Source organism: Haliotis asinina, chromosome 6 (genome assembly GCF_037392515.1).
Source record: "Haliotis asinina isolate JCU_RB_2024 chromosome 6, JCU_Hal_asi_v2, whole genome shotgun sequence".
NCBI classification, from domain to species: Eukaryota; Metazoa; Mollusca; class Gastropoda; order Lepetellida; family Haliotidae; genus Haliotis; species Haliotis asinina.
The window spans coordinates 4,000,101-4,026,643 of NC_090285.1; the positions used below are offsets into that span (position 1 = coordinate 4,000,101).

The following is a 26,543-nucleotide window of genomic DNA, read 5'->3' on the forward strand; positions in this document are numbered from 1 at the left end:
GAGGGTGTCCCCAGCGTTGGGGAGGGTCGGGGGTAGGTTGCTGATGGGGTCATAGTGGGTTCCATTTTGGGATCGTTCAATAGGCAGATGGACTGGAGCGTTGGTGTCCTGAGAAGTACGGCATCAGTCGGCGGGGGCGGCGTTGGCAGAATTAGGGGGCGGCGTTAGGGTCAGAGGAGAATGTTGTTTGGGGTGCGGCGCGTGTCATCAGACAGATATACATGAGGATACTACACCTTAACGGGGGTAAACAAGTTCGATCTTAACGCGCGACTTGATATTACCAAATAAATTGCCAAATAAGAAAAGAATTTGTGTAAAAATAGAACGCGGCCCACCTCTGGTTTCGCAATTACCATGGAAGGCAATGATGAGAGGATAGTGACTATATGGGCATCGTCTATATTTGATTTATTAGTTACCGTTCACAGAAGGAAGTTAATCTGTTTTACGTGGCTGGACGTTAAGACGAAATAGAACACTCCCATTTCTTCTGCCCTCACAATAAGACCATGAAATATATCCTATAAAGTCGTTTGCAATTTTGATATCTTAATCATTCAGTTTAGGAGTTACTGGTCCTTAATGGCATTTCTGTGCAGTAATAAGACACTTTGGTTCTGACGAAACGTTCGCCCAATGTGAGCACTACGCGTGTTCAGTCTGCGGTATTAGTTGTCAAGTATAGAGTGTTATTTTAAATACGAAAGATTGATCTCAAATATAAAATCTGGAGTAGGTAGTCAAGGTTTGTATTGGGCTGCATAAAACGTGACAAAGTTACACTAGCTGTCACAGCATCAGCTTCTTCAGTCTGACTTTCGTCCAGATTTAGCGCGTTGCCAATGAAAGCTCGCCCCAAGGGCTGGGTTTGTACTCAATGCTGTGGAAGCTTCCGAGGCCCAGCCTAGCTCCTCAATCCTGGCGTTGTTTCATCCTTTTGCCGTAACGTCCAAGCTTGGGTTACCATACCAACGTTGAATTACGCGCGTTGCTATATTGTGTTGCTATGACAACGCTCTATCCCGCTGACTTATTTGCATACTGCTGGTGTGCGGACAAGGCTCTTGGACGCTCGTGTACACCTGGGTAATGCAGTTTATCAACAAAGCGACGGCCATACTGTGTCCCCGACATACATTAATGCCCGTCTCCGTCGCCTTAGCTCCCTCCCTGGTCGTGCATCACGCCTCATCCCATCCGTGCTAGTTCTCAGCCAGCTGGAGGCAGAGCAATCACACCGTGCTGGTGAGTTTCAACAACTGTCGACGCATTAATTGGGTCACATTGATGAATTCGAACTGACAAGCTCCGATCAGCATGTCGCCTGGCCTCTCAGTCGGACTACAACAACTACACATCGTCAGGAACATACATTATGTGAGCAGACGCCAATACTCGACATGGGTTGTAGCCAATCACCTACCGCTTTGCCTCACAGAATCGAGGCCATGTTTTACAATCAATCGATATGCGTACCGCCATCAGGTCGCACTGACGGCCGGCTGCGACCTTCTATAGGGATCGAGCTGCTAGGATACCAATAGGCCTTGCCTCTTTCCTCGTCTGTATGACTGGCCACCAGATTGCAGTGTAAGTGTCGTGCGTGCAGTTCCGTCATCTGACATATCTACCATTCCTCGTGGTCAGAGACGGACAAAGCCGGACCTCCGACCTCATACCCAACAGCGCGTCACCACCAGTTGCCCTGTCCTTTGCCGCCCAAAACTTTGACGTCTGCGTTGCTAGCTTGGCTGCTTTACGTCTGCAACTGGTTGTGCAGACGATATTCATGAGCAAACAGTCTTCCGTCGTCACTACCGCTACTCGTGGCTACACTGGGAAAACCAAAATAACTGCTGTCTACATCGCCTGTGTCTCTCTGCAGGGTCCTTGTGTAAGGAAAGGCCATAACCATTGGTGATTGCTCGAGTCGACGAGGGGGGCCCACTGTGCAATGGTGTCTTTTCTCGGATGGATGTCAACAGTTTGTGCCATGAGCCGGGAATCGAGGTGAGAAATCCTCCACCGACAGCACCGCGGGTTTTTGGAGTCACGTTATGTGTTATAAATATCCATCGGCGACTCAGACTATGCCAACCCTTGAAGACTATGTGGCTGACGTACACTTGTATGTAGTGATAACTGGCATATTTTGAGGTCGAGACGAGGCGATGCCTGCCTCTACAACCTGCGACGATGTCGGTAACAGTAAATCTGAGAAGCATCTTTTATATCGTCTGAGCAGCGACGAGAGCGCACGCAGCGGGGAAAGCACACGCAGCGGACAGTCGCAGACGACACGCGACACATCGTGTAGTCGCGTGCATAAGAAAGACCTGTGTAGCATGCAGGAAAAGGTTCCACCCAGACTGGACTTCGCTGACTATTACCCCGATGGCGGGTGGGGTTGGGTAGTGGTTGTGGCAGCCACGCTTGTTCACGTGTTGTGTAACGGCTTCCATTTCGCATACGGCACATTGTACCTGCAGATCAGGAAGAAGTTTCCTATCAACGACATCGATACAGGTAAGAATTGATGAGTCATGACACTTCTGAAGTCCTGTTTTCAGTACATTGTGTATATACATAGATGTAATCTCTTCCGCCGGCAAGGCGAGTCGTGTCAGAAATACATCGTCTAAAAATACCAGAATACATCAAGGCATTTATGGTTGATTAATTTGCTATGCCTGATTCACGGAATTACTGTCCATCCCCTCTGTTTGTCATACCTCGATATACGTGTTGGGCACTTGACAACGGATATGTAGAACATGACGAGTGGTATGGGTTTCTTCTTGAAACACCACGACCCTGTGTGAAAGTTACCCTTCTCAATTTATGTTATTGACCACAAGGCGTAGTAAGGACATTGCAAAGCCCAATGGAGCGTGTGTCTGTGTTGGAACCACCCCTGACCGCGGTGTATGTGTTGACAATACGTCTGAAGCGCCGACACTGGAGGGTTATAGTCTATATTTAGGTATTGATGTTGCAAGCTACGACGTTGTACGACGTCACTGGCTGAGAAGGTCGATGTGGATGATTGGATTCTTGTCATATTATCATGTGTCCTTTTTCGTCTTGTGAAACACATCGTCATATGTCCTTATTCGTCTTGTGTAATACATCACGTCCATATTCGCCTTGTGTAACACATCGTCACATGTCCTAATTTGTCTTGTGTAACACACCGTCATTCGTTTCGTGTAGCACATCGTCATATGTCCTTATTCGTTTCGTGTAGGACATCGTCATATGTCCTTATTCGTCTTGTGTGTAGCACATCGTCATATGTCCTTATTCGTCTTGTGTGTAGCACATCGTCATATGTCCTTATTCGTTTCGTGTAGGACATCGTCATATGTCCTTATTCGTCTTGCGTGTAACACATCGTCATACGACCCTGTTCGTTTTGTGTGGCACATCGTCATATGACATTATTCGTCTTGTGTGACACATCGTAATATGTCCTTGTTCGTCTTGTGTAATGCATCGTCATATGTCTTAGCAGCACTTCTTATGTCTATACAACATGCCATCATAAGTCCCCATGTGTTATTGTATAGTGCATTTGTCTAGAAACACGCCAGAAAACCGACGATCATGCTTTTAATACCTGTTCCTCGAGTTTCCCTTTCCAGTTTTTTTGTCCGCAACATGCTTGAGGGTTTCACAAAACTGGTGAAAGTCTAAGACCAGAACCATCTCGGACAGTCCTCCCACTGACACCCCTTAATATAACTGTTCAAAGCGGAATTCAACTCATTCACTCACACGTGCTATTGTTTTACCAATATCCAGCGAACACCCAGTCATACTGTTTCCCGTACCCTGCACAACGCCATCAAATTGTGTTATTCACCCTTCGTCCGACATCATTTATTGTTTTTTATCCACTGTCATGTTGTGTTATTTATCCACTGCCACAATTCATCAAACTGTATTATTTATCCTCTGTATGATCTCATAATAAAGACCTCTTTGTCTTCTTTATTTTTCTGCATGTTGGGATTGAAGATCCGAACCTAGTGATAATATTGTGTTATAATCACATGGTCATGACATCCTCTTGTCACAAACCACACTCTGTCTGTCACCTGAGCCACGTCATCATATAGTCGTTATCAGCTGCAGCACGTCATCATATTGTCTCATCACCAGAACCATATCACCTGCAGCAAGTCATCATATTGACATGTTATCAGCTGCAGCACGTCATCATATTGTCTCATCACCAGAACCATATCACCTGCAGCACGTCATCATATTGACATGTTATCAGCTGCAGCACGTCATCATATTGTCTCATCACCAGAACCATATCACCTGCAGCAAGTCATCATATTGACATGTTATCAGCTGCAGCACGTCATCATATTGTCTCATCACCAGAACCATATCACCTGCAGCACGTCATCATATTGACATGTTATCAGCTGCAGCACGTCATCATATTGTCTCATCACCAGAACCATATCATTTCATTGTTTTCACCGTATCGTCTTGATATGGCCTGAACTGTTTCCCCACATGCTTTTGTCATCACCTGAACAGTTTCACAACATCGTGTTGTCATTACTTGAATAGTTTCACAACATTGTCTTGTCATCACCTGAATAGTTTCACAGCATTGTCTTGTCATCACCTGAACAGTTTCACAACATTGTCTTGTCATCACCTGAATAGTTTCACAGCATTGTCTTGTCATCACCTGAACAGTTTCACAGCATTGTCTTGTCATCACTTGAGGAGTGTTATCATAAAGCCATACCGTTATATTTATGTTGGTCTACACTGACAAGTCTTGTGGTTAATGTATCATGTTTGTTTCCTTCTCGTGAAGACGGGTATGTCCTCTTCTAATGAGTATCAGCATAGGGAAGACAGGACTGTTATCCAGTCTGAAAAAAGATTGTTCGTCTAGTAGAGTGTATCAGTTAATGCGGTACTGTGTTATCCAATGTTATAGAGATTGTTCGTGTGAGATAATGCATCGGTTAATACAAGGCTGTTACCAAAAGTAAAATCAGTTTCTCATTCAGAGTAAAACAGTGTATCAGTGGGTATAGGACTGTATCAGCCAATCATCAAGTGTGAAATCAGTTAATGTAAGAGTGTGTTATCATATGTGTCATTCAGTGTAACAGAGCTCATCAGTTAAGGTGCAATCCGATATATGAAACTATATCGTCTTTCGGGGTAGAACAAGGTATAACTTCATATAAAACTGTGTTATTCAGTTTTTAAGAGGTTGTCATTCAGCTTTAAACAGTGTATCACTTAGTATAAGACTGTGTCGTCCATTCATAGCAGGGTATACATGAGTATATACAGAGTTTCGCTCAGTATAGGGGGAGAATGTCACTCAGTATAAACGGATGTCTCAGTGAAGAAACACGTGTCATGCAATATTCTCTCCACCATCTGCTTATGTGACGAAGGCTACAGCTTCGAGAACTTGTATGTATTGCGCAACAGAAAACATCTGATGACTGTGGTGATTCTGTTGTTGGCTATGACAGCAATGTTTCCCCAGCTGCATGACTGCGTGCTGATGTACATCCACAAACACACGTCTCACACTGTACACATTATATCCACAGGGCATTGTGGAAGAGAAAATCTTCACTTTGATCAGTAGGCATTACATTTCACTGTATGTTTCACAAATACACCCGTTTTCCTATACTTTGCTACACCTCCCTGCTCAATTTGTATCCTCAATGCAAAAACACTGATATCCCCGTCAGTGGGTCAGTGTACAACCCAAGCTGCCTGTAAGCACGAGAAGGTTAACGGTGATTTCAGCATTTCATCCTCCCGGGTACCCAGTCATACACATCACAGAACAGGGCATACTGTCTTGACATCTGGCAGACGTAACAAGTTACTAATACACGCTGGCTGTCTCTCTCTCATACACACACAGTGTGAATATAGTGTCGTGGGCCGTTCTCACATGTGTGATCAAGTTAGTATATGACAGGTGGGATAACAGGAAGATGGTGTACAAGGAACAGGTATATGCAATATTTTCAGTCAGCATTGTAGATGCTATAGTGTGAGGAGGTAACTGACTTATATCTACGTCATTTGGGCTTTCTTATAAAACTAATGTGCTTTATCTAAACGAGACATTTCAAACGAAATCCGTACGTTAGTCCATACTGAAAGATAATAGTAAGGACATGTATGTCAGCTTGACTGGACACACAGCGAAATGGACTCATTTCGACACCGAAGTACCATATCGAGCTTGTGATGCCATACCATTGTGAGTCTACAGAAAACAAGTAGTTCCATTGTATGCAACTCAACAATGGTCAAGGATCACTGATTGTATCACATTTCTTTAGTTAATCTGTAATTCTTTGGTTGTATATGTCACATTACACAATTTAGGACCATTATTTGTTTCTGTCCTTCAATTAGGAACACTATTTGTTTCTGTCCTTCATTTAGGACCATTGTTTTTCTGTCCTTCAATTAGGAACACTATTTTTTTCTGTCCTTCATTTAGGACCATTATTTTTTCTGTCCTTCATTTAGGACCATTATTTGTTTCTGTCCTTCATTTAGGAACACTATTTTTTCTGTCCTTCAATTAGGAACACTATTTCTTCTGACCTTCATCAAGAACACTATTTCTTCTGTCCTCCATCAAGAACTCTATTTCTTCTGTCCTTCAGCTTGGTAGATGTCTACACTGCATTATGTTTAATGACTACACGGTCAGGTCGCCAACCGCTTCCTGCAGAACAGTTTATGTACTTTATACGACAGTGATCGCCTCAGCTTGGTGTTATGGCTGTTGATTACAATTACTCACCGCTAGATCTGATTAACTCGACAAATTTTTTGTCGGTAGCCACGGATGTCCAAAGAATGCTCTTTGGCTTCAGTGCGACCGTACTGGGTTGAGCAATGTAGGTCGTGAGACGCCGGGTCTGATTGGTGAAAAATCAGTAGCGCTCCTGAGTCTGACATAATCTTCCATCATTCCGGTCCAGGTGTCCCTCAGATTAGCCATACGCCAGATAGACATGCATCTACTCCACAGATTCAGTTCCTAAACTTGAATTCGAACTCACACTTTGAAGACAGTTACATTCGTTTGTGTGTCATAAGAAAAAGAAACAGAAACAGTGGACTTTTGTTACCCAGAAATAGAAGAAGGGAATGCAAACCCTAGTCACCAAAGGTGTTCGTGAAAGGGATAAATCTGTCCTGCTACTACAGGAAGTTATTGAAGATGGAGGCCGTGATGGTTGGGCTGTGTGACGGGTAGAAATATTCTTTGCTTGTATATCTCAAAACCAGGCCCGAGATGGGGATTAGAGTGCACAGTCGACATGCCTCTCGGGCTTCTTTTAGCTTGTATGTGATGGACTTAATGTATAGTTTCATAGGTTGGAAAAAGCAGGTAAAAAAGTTAGTCCCTTCAACATCACAGTCCCTATGCAATGTCTTAGTCAAATTGTCCAGATACCTCGTACCTTCTCCAACAGGACTAGAAGGTGAGAGTCATTTTATGTTTTATTTTATGGGTTTATGGATCCTGGAGGTAGGACACGTGTACATCTGGAACTGACACATGCTCGAATAATCGACTCCATCATGGTACATGGTACATCATGGTACGTCTTCTACCCATACATATGGCTCAGTCACAACCTTACAGGCTCCGCTGCCTTCACTTAGTTCAGAATAATGTTTATCAGCCTAAATTCTCATTTTTGGTCATCAGGGACGAGAAGGATTGAGAACTGGGAATTCGGGGAAGATCTTACTATGCACTTGTATAGCCTAACGACGAGAAGCGTTGTTTATGGTGTCAGACGTAGGGTCTGAGTAGATTACTTTGGCCATCTACTGGACGTTTGGAGAGGTTCGGTATGGGCTGAAGAATGAGATGACACATGAATGTTTCGAGAGGGTTTTGGAAGTGGAGGTACAAGCAAACGTTGTCAAAGGAATTCCTTTACAGGGCCACAAAAGGGTGAAAAAGTCATCTTGGTTCAGATGTCAAATGTTCTTTCCTGCTTGAATGTTTCTCGCTGTTGCCCACTCACTGAATAAACAATTCACGCCACACATCCAAAACGTGCATGTGACAGGAAGTGACGTCAATTTCTGAACAAAATGTGTATTCGTCCAATATGGATCCCTGCGATAATTCTTGCTGATTCCAGTTATCAACATTTAGCAGTCCATTTGGCAACAGTTATTTACCATTGATGAAAATGAAATTTTATGAACGTTACTAGACTAAAATCAGTTGTCAAAACATTGCATACCTGTGCCCAGGAGCATGTTTGATTCCTGTTTGGCGACTACCCATTTCCTGTTTGCTGTATTTCAACAATCATCGTTGTCGTGTTGTCGGCGCTTGCAGAACTATTATTAGTATTAAATAATATGGTAGCTTTCCGGGGGGTGGGGGGGGTGGGGTGGGGGGTGGGGTGGGTAGGGGGTGGTAGTTGATAGTATTGGGAGATATGCACTATGCACTTTTAGAGAAGTGTGGTGTGATACTGTGTGGAGCTGTACGTGCTTTACTTTCTCTGATTTTCAGAGATCAGTTCACATAATTTCACCAATGTTTTCGTTTACGACAATAGCCCGATATACGGCGTCAGTGATAGGGTGACTCCAGCTACATCATGGCGCCATGTTACTTCCGGGTCTAAACTGAACAACAAATGGTTGTCAGCGTTTACCCCGATATACTGAAAGAGTGACTCTCAATCCAACCTGATACCCATTTTGGGGGCACCAAATGCCCATTTGAAACTTCTCCTACGACGACCAACAGTCGACCCGGATCCTACAATGTGCATGGTGATAGCACGATGGTACAAACTGTGTTTGTTTAACAGACCTTAAAGAGGACACCACGGGCGTCTGTTTTAAAAATAACCACCTGTATTTTTACTCTTGAAAACTGACTAGTTGATAAGAATTTAGTTCCTGTTAGTCCCTGTTATAACACCTGTAGAACATGTGGATACTGTTGTCATGGCAACAAGCTTGGAGATTCAACAGATATCAGCCGCTGTTATCTACGTCATCATGTGAAGTGTGTCGAAATGTAATATGTATTCCTAGTGTAACATATTAGGCTGCATAAAAAATAAATGTTTCTCCAGCACATTTTGTTTCAAAAGTGACGAGGGCGGTACGACTTTTTGTCATTTTTGAAGTGACGAGGGAGGAGCACATTTCTCTTTTGTTCTCTCAGACAGAGAGATGGGAAGTTTAACACGTGTTAATGTGTGGTCGGTTCAGTCACTACAGATACTAATTCTTAGTGGACAAATGGATCGGGACGCGGCCAAGTCAAAATTATTTTCTTTCAATGGCTTTGAAAAATTGTCACGCGCACAAACAAAAGAGATGATGCGGCGATGCCCGAGATACATTGCACTTGTTTTATCTAGCCTTAGTACTATGTGTTTTACTCGCCCCATGTTCATACTAAGACACCCTACTAGAGGTTGGTGCCCATGCCATGGTTGAATGTTAACATTAAAATGCTCCCCACCCCACCCCACCCCTAACCTTCCCTCCAGTGTTACCCACTTGTTGCTGTATCGCTAATTTATACCCCTAGTTTTAGTTGTAATGTTGGTGACGGTGACTTCAAGCAACGTTCACTCGCCGAGAGCACATGTGCGCGTGTGCATGTGATGCATTCTTTTGACAGCTGTAATACTGAGACAGAGACTCGCCGAGGGAGAGGGAGAGCTGGTACAGGGAGTTCACCATACCAGTATTGATTTTCCACGGCTATATGGTCGGGATTCCAGTCAAGGTTCTCTCTCGCTCAACGATCTGAGCTGCTGCGTAGATACAATGCAGTGTCTTGTCTATGTAGTCAGCCGCTGTGTTTCTAGGGATGGTCGTTCATGGTTGTTCCACACAGGCGTCGTCTCACCGACGTGAAATTGCCACACATCAGGTTCTGTTAGCCACTTATCCTGGGGACATCACTAGGCCTAGCATAGATGGAAAACAGAGGTAAACAGAGATGGAATACTTACATGACAATTGCATATAAAGGCCATACACAGTAAGAGGTCTTTGTGAAGATATGGCATCAGTCGTACTGTTAACCATTGATCGGTCATTAAAAGGTGACGATCGACTGGACTACCTTGCTTTGTATGCTGCTCGCCTTCATGATGTCAATCACGGCATCGTCTGGTCCAGACTCAATTATTTACAAACCACCGTCGATGGTGTCGTATATTTGGAACATTGCAATATTGCCGAGTGATGGGTTAAACAAGCGATAAAACCTACGTAAGAATCTATTGCCAAAATATACTATGTAGAATCGCAAACATATCACCGTGATACATGTATAGAAAGTGTATTAGGTTTACGAATGCGAACCACAGATGGACCTGTGATTCTTTTGGCTTCATTGTAATGTTTATGTGTAATATAGAAACCACAATGGCAAGGTAGCACTTTAAAGTACCAAACCTCGGATGATATCTCCTATATGTATCCCAGTCCAAACAATACCACCTATCTGTGTCATACTCCAGACGATATGACGTGCATGTACCATGCTCCAGACGACATGACTGATATGTATCCTAGTCCAAACAAACGATATCACCTATATGTACCATACACCAAACGATACCACCTATCTGTGTCATACTCCAGACGATATGACGTGCATGTACCATGCTCCAGACGACATGACTGATATGTATCCTAGTCCAAACAAACGATATCACCTATATGTACCATACACCAAACGATACCACCTATCTGTGTCATACTCCAGACGATATGACGTGCATGTACCATGCTCCAGACGACATGACTGATATGTATCCTAGTCCAAACAAACGATATCACCTATATGTACCATACACCAAACGATACCACCTATCTGTGTCATACTCCAGACGATATGACGTGCATGTACCATGCTCCAGACGACATGACTGATATGTATCCTAGTCCAAACAAACGATATCACCTATATGTACCATACACCAAACGATATCACCTATCTGTGTCATACTCCAGACGATATGACGTGCATGTACCATGCTCCAGACGACATGACTGATATGTATCCTAGTCCAAACAAACGATATCACCTATATGTACCATACACCAAACGATACCACCTATCTGTGTCATACTCCAGACGATATGACGTGCATGTACCATGCTCCAGACGACATGACTGATATGTATCCTAGTCCAAACAAACGATATCACCTATATGTACCATACACCAAACGATATCACCTATCTGTGTCATACTCCAGACGATATGACGTGCATGTACCATGCTCCAGACGACATGACTGATATGTATCCTAGTCCAAACAAACGATATCACCTATATGTACCATACACCAAACGATATCACCTATCTGTGTCATACTCCAGACGATATGACGTGCATGTACCATGCTCCAGACGACATGACTGATATGTATCCTAGTCCAAACAAACGATATCACCTATATGTACCATACACCAAACGATACCACCTATCTGTGTCATACTCCAGACGATATGACGTGCATGTACCATGCTCCAGACGACATGACTGATATGTATCCTAGTCCAAACAAACGATATCACCTATATGTACCATACACCAAACGATATCACCTATCTGTGTCATACTCCAGACGATATGACGTGCATGTACCATGCTCCAGACGACATGACTGATATGTATCCTAGTCCAAACAAACGATATCACCTATATGTACCATACACCAAACGATACCACCTATGTTTACCCTAGACCAGACGATGTCATCTACACATACCCTATGTATTTCGCTCATATGTACCCTGCATCGATTGATAACATATGTATCGCAGACGATATCATCCTTGTCCAGACTGAATCATCTAAAGGTTGCGGAAGCATGATGATATAAGTAAATCTTCATGTATCGCAATCAAGATGATATCACCACTGTGTATATTTCCAGGTTATATCATCTAAATATACATTAGTATATACAATATAAACTTCATGAACCCTGCTACGGGCGTTATCTTTTTCTGTGCCTTTGATACCTCAACAGTATCTCTTTATATCTGACACCTTGGGGACTATCCGGTTACTTGTCCATCTCCACCTTCATAAACCTGAGCATCGTGGATATCACCTTAATATACCCTAGCCTAGGTGATATGATCCCTTGTGACTTCATGTTTCAAATAAAGGCTTACTTGCACACAGGATCTTGCTGTTTACAACAGCGAATCACATAAAGAACCACAGTGGCCCACTTCTAACAAGGGATGACTTTCACATACATTTGATACAGGCTCACAGTTCAACAGCGGAAAATTGGATCATTTGTGTGCAGATTGTCTGTCGGGTCTTATCTCGCGAGATCTCGTGAGTCTTTGCAGTAGCCTACTTTCTTTGCTTGTTTAATTATCACCAGGGGAAGTCACCTTAGAATTCCGTTTTCATTTGAAAATTATGGGTTTTTTTTGGACATGGCCATGTTTTCGGGATCCCCTGAAATGGTTGCCAGCTGTACAACATCCACAACTTGATAATGGTAACCGAAATATGCATTGACAGAGAATGGTGTTCTTCACGTGACCTCGTGTACGACCTGTTGGTGTTTTTTCACGCCGTACATAAGAATGTCGTGTAGAAATACAACCCGTTGTCTGGAATGTCGTGTAGAAATACAACCCGTTGTCTGGAATGTCGTGTAGAAATACAGCCTGTTGTGTGGAATGTCTTGCAGAAATACAACCTGTTGTCTGGAATGCCGTGAGGAAATACAACCTGTTGTGTGGAATGTCGCTCAGAAATACAACCTGTTGTCTGGAATGTCGTGTAGAAATACAACCCGTTGTCTGGAATGTCGTGTAGAAATACAACCTGTGGTGTGGAATGTCGTGTAGAAATACAACCTGTTGTCTGGAATGTCGTGTAGAAATACAACCGGTTGTATGGAATGTCGTGTAAAAATACAACCTGTTGTCTGGAATGTCGTGAGGTAATACAACCTGTTGTCTGGAATGTCGCACAGAAATACAACCTGTTGTCTGGAATGTCGTGCAGATATATAACCTGTTGTGTGGAATGTCGTGTAGAAATACAACCTGTTGTGTGGAATGTCGTGTAGACATACAACTGGTTGCTGGAATGTCGTGAGGAAATACAACCTGTTGTCTGGAATGTCGCATAGAAATACAACCTGTTGTCTGGAATGTCGTGTAGAAATACAACCGGTTGTCTGGAATGTCGTGCAGAAATACAACCGGTTGTCTGTAATGTCGTGTAGAAATACAGCCTGTTGTCTGGAATGTCGCGTAGAAATACGACCTGTTGTCTGGAATGTCGCGTAGAAATACAACCTGTTGTCTGGAATGTCGTGTAGAAATACAACCCTTTTTCTGGAAAGGCGAATGGCATTTTTGCAGTTTCAGTACATTCGTAACAGTTAGGACACGGTAGCGCATGGATATTTAGCACGGTGTCTTTCCAAAATGACCGTCAAGTTAGTGTTAGGGCGCGCAGATAGACACACGCACTCATGTACCCGCAAGACAGACTTATATAAGCAAGGTTGCAGTCTCATTAGAAAATAACAATCAGTAATTGCACTTAAGGTGCGGTGTGTCTTTGTGACATTTGATACGATGGGTTTTTTTCATAGTATCCGTTTGACATTCTGTGTAACCGGTTTGTACGTCATATATCTGTTTGACATTTATTCTCTGTTTTTGACATTCTGTTCGGCACGTTTATGGGTTTTTCAACATGCCGCTTCTCAGTGTGGCCCCAGTATGTCTGTTTGATATTCGATCGTATGTTTGACAATAGGTGTGTTTGTTTGACATTCGGTGTGTCTATTTCCATTCGGTGTATTTATTCAACATTCGGTGTGTCTGTGTGACATTGGCGTATCTATTTGACGCTCACGTTTGCCTGGTTTACAATGTGACGTTTGGTGTTTCCTTACCATCATGTTCCAATTTGACTTTGTAGGACATTAAGAATATTCATTCCACATTCGTTGAACCTAACTGGCATTCCGTGTGTCTGGTTGACAGTCTGTTTGATCTTCCGTGTGTCTGGCTGATATTCGGTGCGTCTGTTTGATCTTCAGCGTATCTGGTTGATATTTTGCACGTCTGTTTATCTTCAGTGTGGTAAACATTTAGGGAGTCTGTTTGATCTGACGATCATACAACCGATTGAGAATGACCTTGAGAATATTCATTCAACATTCGTTGAGTCTAACTGACATTCCGTATATCTGGATGACAGTCTGTTTTATCTGCCTTATCCCTAGTTGACATTTGGCGAGTCTGTTTGATCTTCAGTGTGTCTGGTGGACACTTGGCGAGTCTGTTTGATCTTCAGTGTGTCTGGTGGACACTTGGCGAGTCTGTTTGATCTTCAGTGTCTGGTGGACACTTGGCGAGTCTGTTTGATCTTCAGTGTGTCTGGTGGACATTTGGCGAGTCTGTTTGATCTTCAGTGTGTCTGGTGGACACTTGGCGAGTCTGTTTGATCTTCAGTGTCTGGTGGACACTTGGCGAGTCTGTTTGATCTTCAGTGTGTCTGGTGGACACTTGGCGAGTCTGTTTGATCTTCAGTGTGTCTGGTGGACACTTGGCGAGTCTGTTTGATCTTCAGTGTGTCTGGTGGACACTTGGCGAGTCTGTTTGATCTTCAGTGTGTCTGGTGGACATTTGGCGAGTCTGTTTGATCTTCAGTGTGTCTGGTGAACATTTGGCGAGTCTGTTTGATCTTCAGTGTGTCTGGTGGACACTTGGCGAGTCTGTTTGATCTTCAGTGTGTCTGGTGGACATTTGGCGAGTCTGTTTGATCTTCAGTGTGTCTGGTGGACACTTGGCGAGTCTGTTTGATCTTCAGTGTGTCTGGTCGACATTTGGCGAGACTGTTTGATCTTGAGAGGGTCTGGTTCATATGTAGTGTGTCTGATAGACGTTCGAGCCAGGCTGGCCAACTGTCGGTTAAAAATTTGGTTTAGCGATGTTGAGGTTGTAAGTGGCGTTGTACATGAGCGGATGGGAGGGGAGGGGTTAGAGTGGGGGAGGTTTAGCTATGTTGGGGTTGTAAGTGGTGTTTGACGTGAGCGGATGGGAGGGGCGAGGAAGTTAGAGGGGTGAGGTTTAGCTAGGTTGAGGTTCTAAGTGGTGTTGTACATGAGCGGATGGGAGGGGCGGGGAAGTTAGAGGGGCTGAGGTTTAGCTATGTTGAGGTTGTAAGTGGTGTTTGACGTGAGTGGATGGGAGGGGCGGGGAAGTTAGAGGGGGTGAGGTTGCAAGTGGTGTTTGACGTGAGCGGATGGGAGGGGAGGGGAAGTTAGAGGGGGTGAGGTTGCAAGTGGTGTTTGACGTGAGCGGATAGGAGGGGCGGAGAAGTTAGAGGGGTGCGGTGATGTGTGTTTGTGAAGTGAAACTGGTCGTACCTCGTTTCTCTGACAATGTTATTCTGGTACAACAGACGAACGCCGTGCCAAGATGCAATAAAAACACCGAGCTCCACTACACCGAGAGTCTGTATTGTTAGCTGCAGGAATAGTCGCCGTGGTGGTCGTTGTGGTTTACAATCCGCTCCAGGTCCTTCTTGAACTACAGAAACATCAATCATACAGAAACATGGCTACTGAGAGAGTTCCACGATTATGTTTGTGTACACCTGAAATAAATATGAAAAACTGATTTGTGAAAAGACATACCAAAATGGTGACCATAGGGGTCACTCAGTATTGATGTACAAAATCGGGTACTCGTAGCGGCATAAGGCCACTCAGTATTACAAGACAGTCACTCACTCACTCACTTGCGTGAGATACTTAAGCGACTGCATACGGGAATTTATGTTATCCATAGGCATTGTACACACGATTCCTGTCATAGCTAGTGTCTAACATATAGCACTACACTGTGGTTTCAGTGTATTTGTCATATAACTAACATTAGACGATACAAGGTTGTTTGGACTCTTAAGATAGGAACTGCTATCGTTGGAAGACGTTGAACGTGAACTGGTTTCTTGACCTTAATGATAGTAACGTGCTTACTTCAGCGTCCGTGAGTAAACCTTTTAACCAATTCCACGTTGCGACGAAACACGGCCATAACACAAGACCACCTGGTGTCTTCACTACGTACTTCCACTACAATTGCTGTACACATTTTGTATGGGTTGTCCTAGGTTCTCTTGCTTCCGGTCACCTTGACCTCTGTCCCCAGTTTTGTCACACAGATACGAATGTGGATACCGTCTTGGGATTAACATTAACATGTTTTATCTACGTGTTTTATTTCATGGGATTAGTAGACAACGGATTATGGCCATACTTTTGAATAAACGTGTCCTGTGTCCTAGTGGTCACACCACACACCTTCCCAAACACAACTTCGATAAGACACTGTATTTGTTTGAAAGCAATGTCACGCATTCTCGCAATAGAGAGCAAATGTCAAGAAACACATATGTTCAAACTTATATGTTCTCCACAGGTTGTACGTGCTCCGCTGAAACCTGAAACTCTACTAACTGGGGTAGAATGTTAACTCATCACATCTGTCACCTTTGTAGATTCTCTACGTAGATACAATGCATTGAACCCTCATTTACCTCCGTTTGTGCGGTCCAAAATGCTGATAACAGCATTAATAACAACATTTAATCATTATTTCTCGTCGAGTGCTGCATATAATACTGGTAACAGCTCTGGAGCAGTATTTCTTTGAGTATTTCGTATGTTAATATGTTTAGTTAATATGTTTGAATATGCAGTATGACGTCAGAAGACTACATACGTATGTGCAGTATGACGTCTTGGTACTGAATAGGCAGTCTGACGTGACAGGGCTGAATATGCGATATGGCGTATGTGAAATGCGAATATACGGGTAAACGAATAGGTAACTGACATTACAGGAAAAGATAAACGAATATGATTAAACTTTACAGTTATGTATATTTACTGTGACGTTAGAGAATGGAATGCAATAACATAGAATCAATTTAGACAAATTTATACGATTATTAGGTATGATTTTAGAGGACTGAATGTGACTTAAGAGCAATGAAGACAAAAATGCTGTGTTGTATGTAAGAAATGAAAACAAATTCACGGTATGGCGTTAAAGGAATGAGTATACAGTATCCCATTATTGGAGAAATGAAAGCGATTACGCAATTCCACTACTTCCAGACAGTTGGACAGATGTAAGTATATTACATGTTTGGCGTTTCTGTTTTCCAGCCTGGCTTGGAAGTCTAGGCATCGGGATCTCCTTGTTCATCTCGCCTGTCGTGACCATCATTTGCAGAAGGAAGAGCCCACGTCTGTATGCCGTCATTGGAGGACTCATCTGCGCCCTAGGTTGTCTCTTTCTGGCCTTCTCCACCCAACCAGAGCAACTCTTCATCAGTCATTGTGTTGTCATGTCGCTAGGCAGTGGAATCACAATAGCAACGGCCAATATTATGGTGGGGAGGTACTTCCGGAAGAGACGCGAGGTGGCCGAAATGATTCTGGTTGGAGGAACTGGCGTAGGAACTGCTCTGATGTCGGTACTCTTCAGGGAACTCATGAGGTATAATAATCCTCATGATGTCTCAGTATAGCGTGAATCAATATCATTTTCCGCTTAACTCAGAATCATAATTCAACCCCTATTCCATCCTTTCAGTCCGTTTAGAAATTGAGAAATTGTCTATTATTTTCGAAAATGCTAGAATTCATTTGCAGTATTAACCAACATACATAGCCAAGTTCAGGTCGACCCTGCCCAGCATGTATATAATTGGCGTGACAAATGTGCCTGCGAGACGCGAAAATAGACAAGTGGGAATTTATTCTGTGAAGAGGAACCTAGAGTAGCATAAATATGACACACTGTCAGACGCCGTATTCCTCTGTGTTCTATTATCAGATAGGTCATCTTTGGGGTCAAAACTTTCTGTTAACATTGCAACGAGTATTACTTCATGTTTGACGACTGTATTTTGTCAATGATATTTTTATGCCTGACAGTGTATATTCATCTCTATGGTTACAAACAATTCATATACAGTAATATAAGTTATAATGATGACCCGCCTTGTCTGTAAAGTGTCCAATGTTCTTCTCCAGCATCGTGGATTGGATGCATGGCTTGCAGTGTGTCGCGGGGCTGCTGATTCTTACCATCATTGCTGGTGCCATGTACCGCTCGGCCTCGTTATACCATCCCCGGAGGAAGGTTATCCTCCACCTGAAGAGTCAGAAGAAGAACCGCAGGGACAGGGAGGCGGAGAAGCCGCCATACTTAGACTTCAGTGCTCTAAAGATGAGGTCCTTGCAAGCTCTCATGGTTATCTCCTCCATCGTGGCAGTCGGAATACATGTGCCATTTATTGTTCTGGTAGGTGGAATACATGTGCCATTTATTGTTCTAGTACGTAGAATATGTGTGTAATGTATTGTCCTGGTAGGTGGAATATATGCGCCATTTATTGTTCTGGTAGGTGGAATACGTGTGACATTTAGTATTCTGGTAGGTGGAATACGTGTGCCATTTATTGTTCTGGTAGGTGGAATACATGTGCCATTTATTGTTCTGGTTGGTGGAATACATGTGCCATTTATTGTTCTGGTAGGTGGAATACGTGTGCCATTTATTGTTCTGGTAGGTGGAATACATGTGCCATTTATTGTTCTGGTAGGTGGAATACGTGTGCCATTTATTGTTCTGGTAGGTGGAATACATGTGCCATTTATTGTTCTGGTAGGTGGAATACATGTGCCATTTATTGTTCTGGTAGGTGGAATACATGTGCCATTTATTGTTCTGGTAGGTGGAATACGAGTGCCATTTATTGTTCTGGTAGATAGAATGCATGTGCCATTTATTGTTCTGGTAGGTGGAATACATGTGCCATTTATTGTTCTGGTAGGTGGACTACGTGTGCCATTTATTGTTCTGGTAGGTGGACTACGTGTGCATTTATTGTTCTGGTTGGTGGAATACATGTGACATTTATTGTTCTGGTAGATAGAATACATGTGCCATTTATTGTTCTGGTAGGTGGAATACATGTGCCATTTATTGTTCTGGTAGGTGGAATACATGTGCCATTTATTGTTCTGGTTGGTGGAATACATGTGCCATTTATTGTTCTGGTAGGTGGAATACATGTGCCATTTATTGTTCTGGTAGGTGGAATACGTGTGCCATTTATTGTTCTGGTTGGTGGAATACGTGTGCCATTTATTGTTCTGGTAGGTAGAATATGTGTTCCATTTATTGTTCTAGTACGTAGAATATGTGTGTAATGTATTGTCCTGGTAGGTGGAATATATGCGCCATTTATTGTTCTGGTAGGTGGAATACGTGTGCCATTTATTGTTCTGGTAGGTGCAATATAGAATACATGTGCCAATTATTGTTTTGGTAGGTGCAATATATGTGCCATTATTGTTCTGGTAGGTGGATCACACGTGGTAGGTGGAACATACGTGCCAATTTGTTGTTCTTCTTACACGTGACTTCGATGTCCTGGTAGTTAGTAGTTTCTTGGTAAATGATGTCTATATTTCATTGATTTGTTCATTGCAGGGAATGTGAATCTGTATCACACACTGGTCATGTCACCCAACGGAGAAACGTCTCCAAATTATGTTGGTGACATTACTTGTGACATTTGGTATTGATTGCATATATTCGGGGCAAGAAACATGTCACATTTGTTTGACCCTATTGATGACTGTTGTTTACCATTACGATACCCAACTCGTCAAGTGAACTGCTGTCTCTTGCGAAGCCTGGTCTTCAGAACCCATAAGAATATCACTGTTGATAACACCTGATAACATGGGTTTGCTTAGTTACAATACCCGTGGCAATATGAGGGCTTTGTCAGGGAAACTATGACATGCCTGAATGAGGTAGTCTATTATTCGAATCTATATCCGTGTTGATAGTTTCATGATTATTTTTGTGCTAGTGCATAGGTTTCTACATTGGACTACCACTGCATTAAACTCTTTCACTGTTCTCTTTTACTTACAGCTTCACACAGCGTCAGAACACGGCGTCCCCGACAAACAGCTGCTGCTCCTGAACGTATACCTAGGCATCGGTTACGCTGTTGGTTGTTGTGCTCTAGGCTACATTCTCATTCGGAACAGTATAGAGTGTTCCATCTCTCGGCGTCACTTGTGTCAAACAGCCGCCATCTTTTGTGGTGTCTTTTCGCTGCTTCTTATCATGGCGGAAGACCATAACGCGCATGCGCTGTTCGCATGGGCCTACGGCATATGTTGTGGAGCGTATTATTATAGTTTTAAGATGTACGCATATGAACTTGTTAAAGCCAAACTGATGGAACGAGCTTGGAGTTTTCTATCAGCAGTCCAATGTTTTCCTTTTCTTTTTGGAGCGCCAGTAGCAAGTAAGTGATGGAGTTTGGTTTATCTGTTCACTTAGTTTTGTTTAGCCATCTTTTTCAACAAGACTTACTTTGTTATACCTTACACACATTCATCGCATTACGACACAGGTGCTGCACCAACCTCTACCAGCTCCTCCCCCAAGACTAGATCGTCATGACATGGCTGAGATATTGCCGATGTGACGTTAAATATTAACTCACTCACTCACCCCAAGACTAGATCTACTCCACCCTCACTCGTGACGTTCACCCCACCCCACTCACCACTCGCAGACCCTAACGTCCACCTAAACACCTGTACACCAACCAACCCTCACACTATCCATACCCACTGACGTCCACTGAAGAACCTGTACCAACCACCCCCCACCCTCAAACGCGGGAAGGATGAAAATACCTACCCGTCACGTTTGCAAAATGTTTGTTGTCAAACACAGCAGGCATAGGTGTGTAAATAATCGAGTCTTTTCTCTGGTTTTCTGTCTATTCCGAGAATACGTTGTATGTCAACCTACGTTTCTTGTACCTATTTATCGAAATATACCACGAAAGTGTTCAGTCTACATGTGGATGGACCTGGGATTAAACAGATGCAGATATGTCACTGCTATCAAGGACATTTTGAAGGGAAAATACACTGGAGTCTGTCAGGTGGAACTAGACTTGTTTCTAGTAACCAGAAAAAACACTTCTGTCCAAACCGTTAAGAGCCTGTAAGAATTGGTCTTAAGCAACCCGCGGTTGTTGTAAAAGGAGACTAAAGGGATCATGTGAAACACGTCGTTACATGTATTCCAATGCTCGTAATGTCCATCACTGAATTGTGTGGTCCAGACTCCCCCGATTATTTTATAGACCACCACCACATAGCTAGAATATTGTGGAACTATTTAGTGACCTTAGTTTACTGATGAAAGTGCGACATTGTACATGCTGGTAAGCACGTGACACTGAGTGGCACTCCCAACCACCTCGACAGGGGAGAATGGACTTAAAAGTACATTGTTATTTAAGTTGACAAACGTAGATAGGTCACGTGGTGTGGTGTGACCTGTCTCATTTCCGGTGATGTGCCTGCTTGCACTACAAGATGTTGGCCCGGTCCTCATCAACAGACACGTGTTCAACATTGTGTCGTCTGCGCCAGCTTTGAGAGTTACACAAGAGTTGTGGCGACAGTGTCACACGTCTCGCTGTATCACTGGAAGCAGTTCGGTTTCCCTGGAGACCTTTTGTATAATTGCTAGTTGGACTGAAACGGGTACCCAGTTACTCGAGTACGAGGCGGGTAGAAGCATTACTCAAGTACTAACATTCAGTATAAGTAAACGTAACCCCAGTGTTAATAGTTACACGCCTACACCTTTGAGACTGACCAATCAGAGCGAATACCTTTTGAACCTTTTACCCATGCAAATGTTTGTACCCAAATGATTCCGAATGCTATTTTCCCTACGATCGCTTCTGGGTAATGCACATGGAGCACGCCACAACACTGAATAAACAGTCGCTGAAGAAAAAGCGTTTTCGACAATATTCAATGATGTCAGCTTGTGGAAATATTCGCTTGGGCAAGCATGTCAACAGAAACCAAACATCGTATATACTGCTGGTCAAATATCAGTGTTGCATGCGGATTTTCGTTTGTTGAGAGATCATTATCAGTGACCGTCGTATTTTGTAAGTCCCACCAAACCCTTAACAGTAGCCGTTGTCTGATTGGTTAAATCCGTCTGGCCGTTTTGCATTTGATTGGACGGTCATAGGTAGCTCAAAAGTTACCTGACGCGACCTCCTACTTGGTTTCGTTAGACCCAGATAGGAGTGTAACGAATAACACTGGAGCAATATTTACTTAGACTGACTTTATTCGAGTACTCGTCCAAGGGGAGTTATCTCCCTTCTCACTCCACGTGCAGTCGTGTTGACACAAACATGGCAGGGCAATCACGTTTCCAACGTTTGGTCTTATGTCAAGCTAACTGATGACAAGCTGCAAAGAGGATGCCTTCCATGTGCCAAAAAAACGACACGACCTCAACTTTTGAGGAACCTTCTGAAAATGGAGCATAAATCTACATTTGATACGCCCGCCTCGACATCGACACAAAAGCAGACTACCCGAGGCAGTTTCGCTAAAAATGTACAACACAATATTTCCAAATTTCAGATACATTCATATCGACAACATAAAGTTCTCAGAATCTGCAAACATTATAAAATAACTGAAGGCCGAAAATTTACGCCCAAGAAATTATGGTTTGTATTCAAGCTAGTTGCTTGCCATCTTTACATTAAAGTCTGGAATTGTATTTAAACTTGCGTCATTAATTCATACCTATAGATCATTCAGTTACTAATCAGTTTGAGAATAAATCACAATATATTACATGGTGTTTATTATGTAAGGGTAGGTCCATTTGCTATTTCGTATTCAATGGGCTTCAAATGTAATATACGTATAACATAACAACACGTGGATTGCCAGATGGGATAATTAGTTTTGAAAAGAACACATCTCAATGGCCAAAAATATGTACCTAAATCAAAGGCGTAGTTACAGTTCAAAACACCCGGAAATCCGTATTTCACAGCTTCTAATTTTCATAGTTTTCCGGGGTGGGTGCCCGCCCCCCTTGCAGACTCGATCATTAAGTGCTGTCGGCTCACCTGCTTCGAAGTTCGAAAATGAGTACTCGAGTACGTTCAGTTACCCCCCGTTGCAGCCCTAACTACTAATCAGCAACGCTGAACGTGTCTTCACTGAGAGAGAACATGGTCGATATGCTGGTCAGATCGCAAATTTTGTTGTGTCGCTCACGTCAGATTTATCTCCCTTTGATTCCAGGATACAATGTAGATATCATAGACACACACAATCCATGAGCATACATCATGCAATAAGTGGTTGATTTCCTCTGGAGACAACGTCATGAGATACTTTAAAAGTCCGTGCTGTCCACTTTAATGCAATATAGTGTAACTGAAATTAAATAAATTTCTTGGTTATGTTTGAAATGTTCATATGTACAATTGTACTAGCCAATCCTGAGTTTATGCGCTTGTTCTCTATTCCAGCTTATCTAACAAGTAACTTCCGGTCGGATGCGGCGGGCTACATATTTTCAGGAGTCAACATGATTCTTGGGGGCGTTCTGTTTTACGCCATGCCAGTGTTCGAGCGCCATCCCTCCAACCAGGTGATAATTCAGAAACAAAACAGCGCGTGCTGTGCCAATGTGGCAGAGGCCGCGGCTCTCCTTGACCTTGAGGTATCAGAGGGGGTCATCTCCAAACCTCTAAACAACGCTCAGTGTACGGTGACACATTCCAAAATGAAACAAAACGGAAAGGAGGGAGGTAAAATTCAAATGCAGTGTTATCTTCAGCACAAAGAACGTGAAAAGCCGAAACAAATAGTGTTGTCCAAAATTGCTGAGGAAAGGGACTCCAGAGGGGGCGACATGGTGCCCAACAGCAGCAAAGTGCCAGAGTATGTTTCAAATAAGAACGAATTCTCTGAATCCACTACAGATGGTCCATCCGACAGTACGTTTTCTAACAACACGGACAGATCGAGCAGCAAAGACAGTAATTCTGTGAAAACGAACGATAGCAAGAAGAGCAAGAAGAACGATGTCAGGGTCGATTTGTTTGATCCACCAAGTCAAGAAAAGGAATCAACTGCCACTGTTTCGTATGATAGTGACCTGTACATAAATCTTTGTGAAGCACAAGTGTGACGTCATTGTGACATAATTTGGTGACGTCATTGTGACATCATTCCGTGACGCCACTGAGGCATCTGCACCGTGTTTGTTTCATCACCATCATTCATCATTAGTCCTCGTGTTAGTGAGGGCTCTGCGGGTGTTTCTATTACGAGGCCACATCAGAGTACATGTTCATTTGAACAAGTTGTTGAAGTAAGATGTTGTGTTTCTATCATTCAATATTGTACCGCCTTTAGAAACTGTATGATTATGTCATCTGTTTGTGAGATATCTTCTGGCATCCTGTGTTTTAATGTGTGATATTATATTTCAGTTCAGCACCGTCAGACGCGGTAGCCTACGTTGACCTTGGTCGTTTCGCAAGCAGGGTTAATATCCTTATCCTTTCTGAGACAACACTGTCTCACGTCAAGGTCATTCATAGGTTCTGTTGGGCAGTCATCTGTATGTCATCAACTGTCAGAAATAACCACCTATCACACAAGGCTGTAATGTTAAATCAAGGAGGAATACGATAGTTAAAAGTCATGATACAACTAAACCGATAACGCTATTGGAGCCCTGCGTCAAAGTTGGAGTATTGACAAACTGATTCGAATCTAGTGAGCAGTGTTTGACAATATCAGACAGTCAAAAAGATATGACCTTTTTGGAAGTAGTAACGTATAAGGAGATGGTCGAAGTTGTTAGACCAGCTGCCCAAGTCTCAAATTCGACCCCTATCTCCCCTCCCAAAAAACAACCCCAACATCACATTTCAGCACTTCCATCTAACATATTTTGTTGTGTTTTAGTTGGGTTTTTTTCCTGTTAAACCTATTGAACTCCTAGTATACACTGGCTACACACCGTTTACCCCTCCCAACAAAAGGTTCCCGTTGCCTTCAATTGCTGTGTTTCTGAACACGTGAACACACCAAAAGGTATTTTAACCTCAGCCTACATACATCCGAATGAAGTCATTAATAGCTGATGTTACTGGAGAGCGCCACGGTAAAGGATCCGACATCACACATACAGATGGAGTGCCAGGGCCTACCTGCATCGTGCTGTCAACCTCCGTTCTCCGCAACAGCTTGTGTGGATTAACATGTACTCAATCTCATCACTGTGTCGTCAATGATTTTGTCAAAAAATAAACATTTGGAAGAAACGTTTTGAGAGGGGTTTTGTCGTTATTACATTCTGCATTATGTGTCGTATACAAACATTATGGCAATGAGATGTCATTATCACATGGAAATTGTAATCTCAATGGACTCGTAGTTTTCTTTGATGTTTGTCGACAAACAGCGGCTATATTTCACATTTATCCACCATATGGGTTGTATGAACATGTGTAATAACTGACTGATATGAGCATTAAACGAGTCTCTTGCTTATCGGTCAATTGAGGCTGTGACACGTCAGTGATTCATTGAGAAAACAACGTCTCCAAATGTTCATGACGTCACAAACAATTAGCTACTGTGAACGAACCACGTTGATATCCAGGTGGCGGATATAACGAACAATTTTATAGGACCTGACATTTGCTGTAGCTGAAGGACAGCATCGGCGTCACTGTTCCTCGAGATACACTTTATATGAACAATAAAACATTAGATACACGCACAACGGCATTAGGAACACACCAATGAGAAGAGAATATATCTCACGCAATACACGAGACGGGTGTACGTGAGCTCCTCTTCCAGGTCTGTTCAGGTGTGCTACAGTTGTCGGATTTCCAGATGACTTTATGAAACTGGACATACATGTATTACGTCGTTAAACATGTATAACAAGTACAATTATCTTACCGCACACATGAATGTCGCTTTCTGATTGGCTAAGCGCTATTCTATCATTTTCAATGTACCTCGCTTACAGGCGATGTATTATTTTCAATGTACACCGCTGGGAATTAGGGAATTCCGAACTCTTCTGGTGCTTCATAGTAGTACTTTTTTTAAATCTCGAATAACATTGAATCACGCATCAAACACGGAAATTACCGATGTTTTGCGATTGAAAATCGATGGAAGGAGGATAACTCAAAATGCGTTTACCTTGTGTCGTCTGCAAAATGGCGATTCGCCGCGTATTCAACAGACGTGCTTCAAACAGTTCAAAATTAAAATTCAGGTGTTCGGTAAGATGAATACGTTGTTCACTGGTCGCGCGGGGTCCATAGGCTCATGTACGCTCTAGGTTTGTTTATGTGAAGTGAGTGAAACCAGGGAACCTATATAGAGGAGAAGGAGAAACTCCTCGAAAAGCCGCTGGAGCGTATGTCTCGGGTCGTTACGTAACCAGTCTAGCCAATATGGTGACAGCGTAGTATTTAATAAAGGGGCACTGATGCGGAGCAA

General features: G+C 43.0%; 1 protein-coding gene across 1 annotated transcript; it reads left to right on the forward strand.

Moving 5' to 3' along the window:
- The first annotated feature begins 1,041 nt into the window (after positions 1 to 1,041).
- Positions 1,042 to 25,347, forward strand: LOC137287541 (monocarboxylate transporter 13-like). Its single transcript, XM_067819891.1, has 5 exons — positions 1,042 to 2,529; positions 17,283 to 17,616; positions 18,156 to 18,426; positions 20,074 to 20,455; positions 23,534 to 25,347. The coding sequence occupies exons 1-5, from the start codon at positions 2,175 to 2,177 to the stop codon at positions 24,196 to 24,198; spliced, it is 2,007 nt and encodes a 668-aa protein (XP_067675992.1). The 5' UTR covers positions 1,042 to 2,174; the 3' UTR covers positions 24,199 to 25,347.
- The last annotated feature ends 1,196 nt before the right edge of the window (positions 25,348 to 26,543 follow it).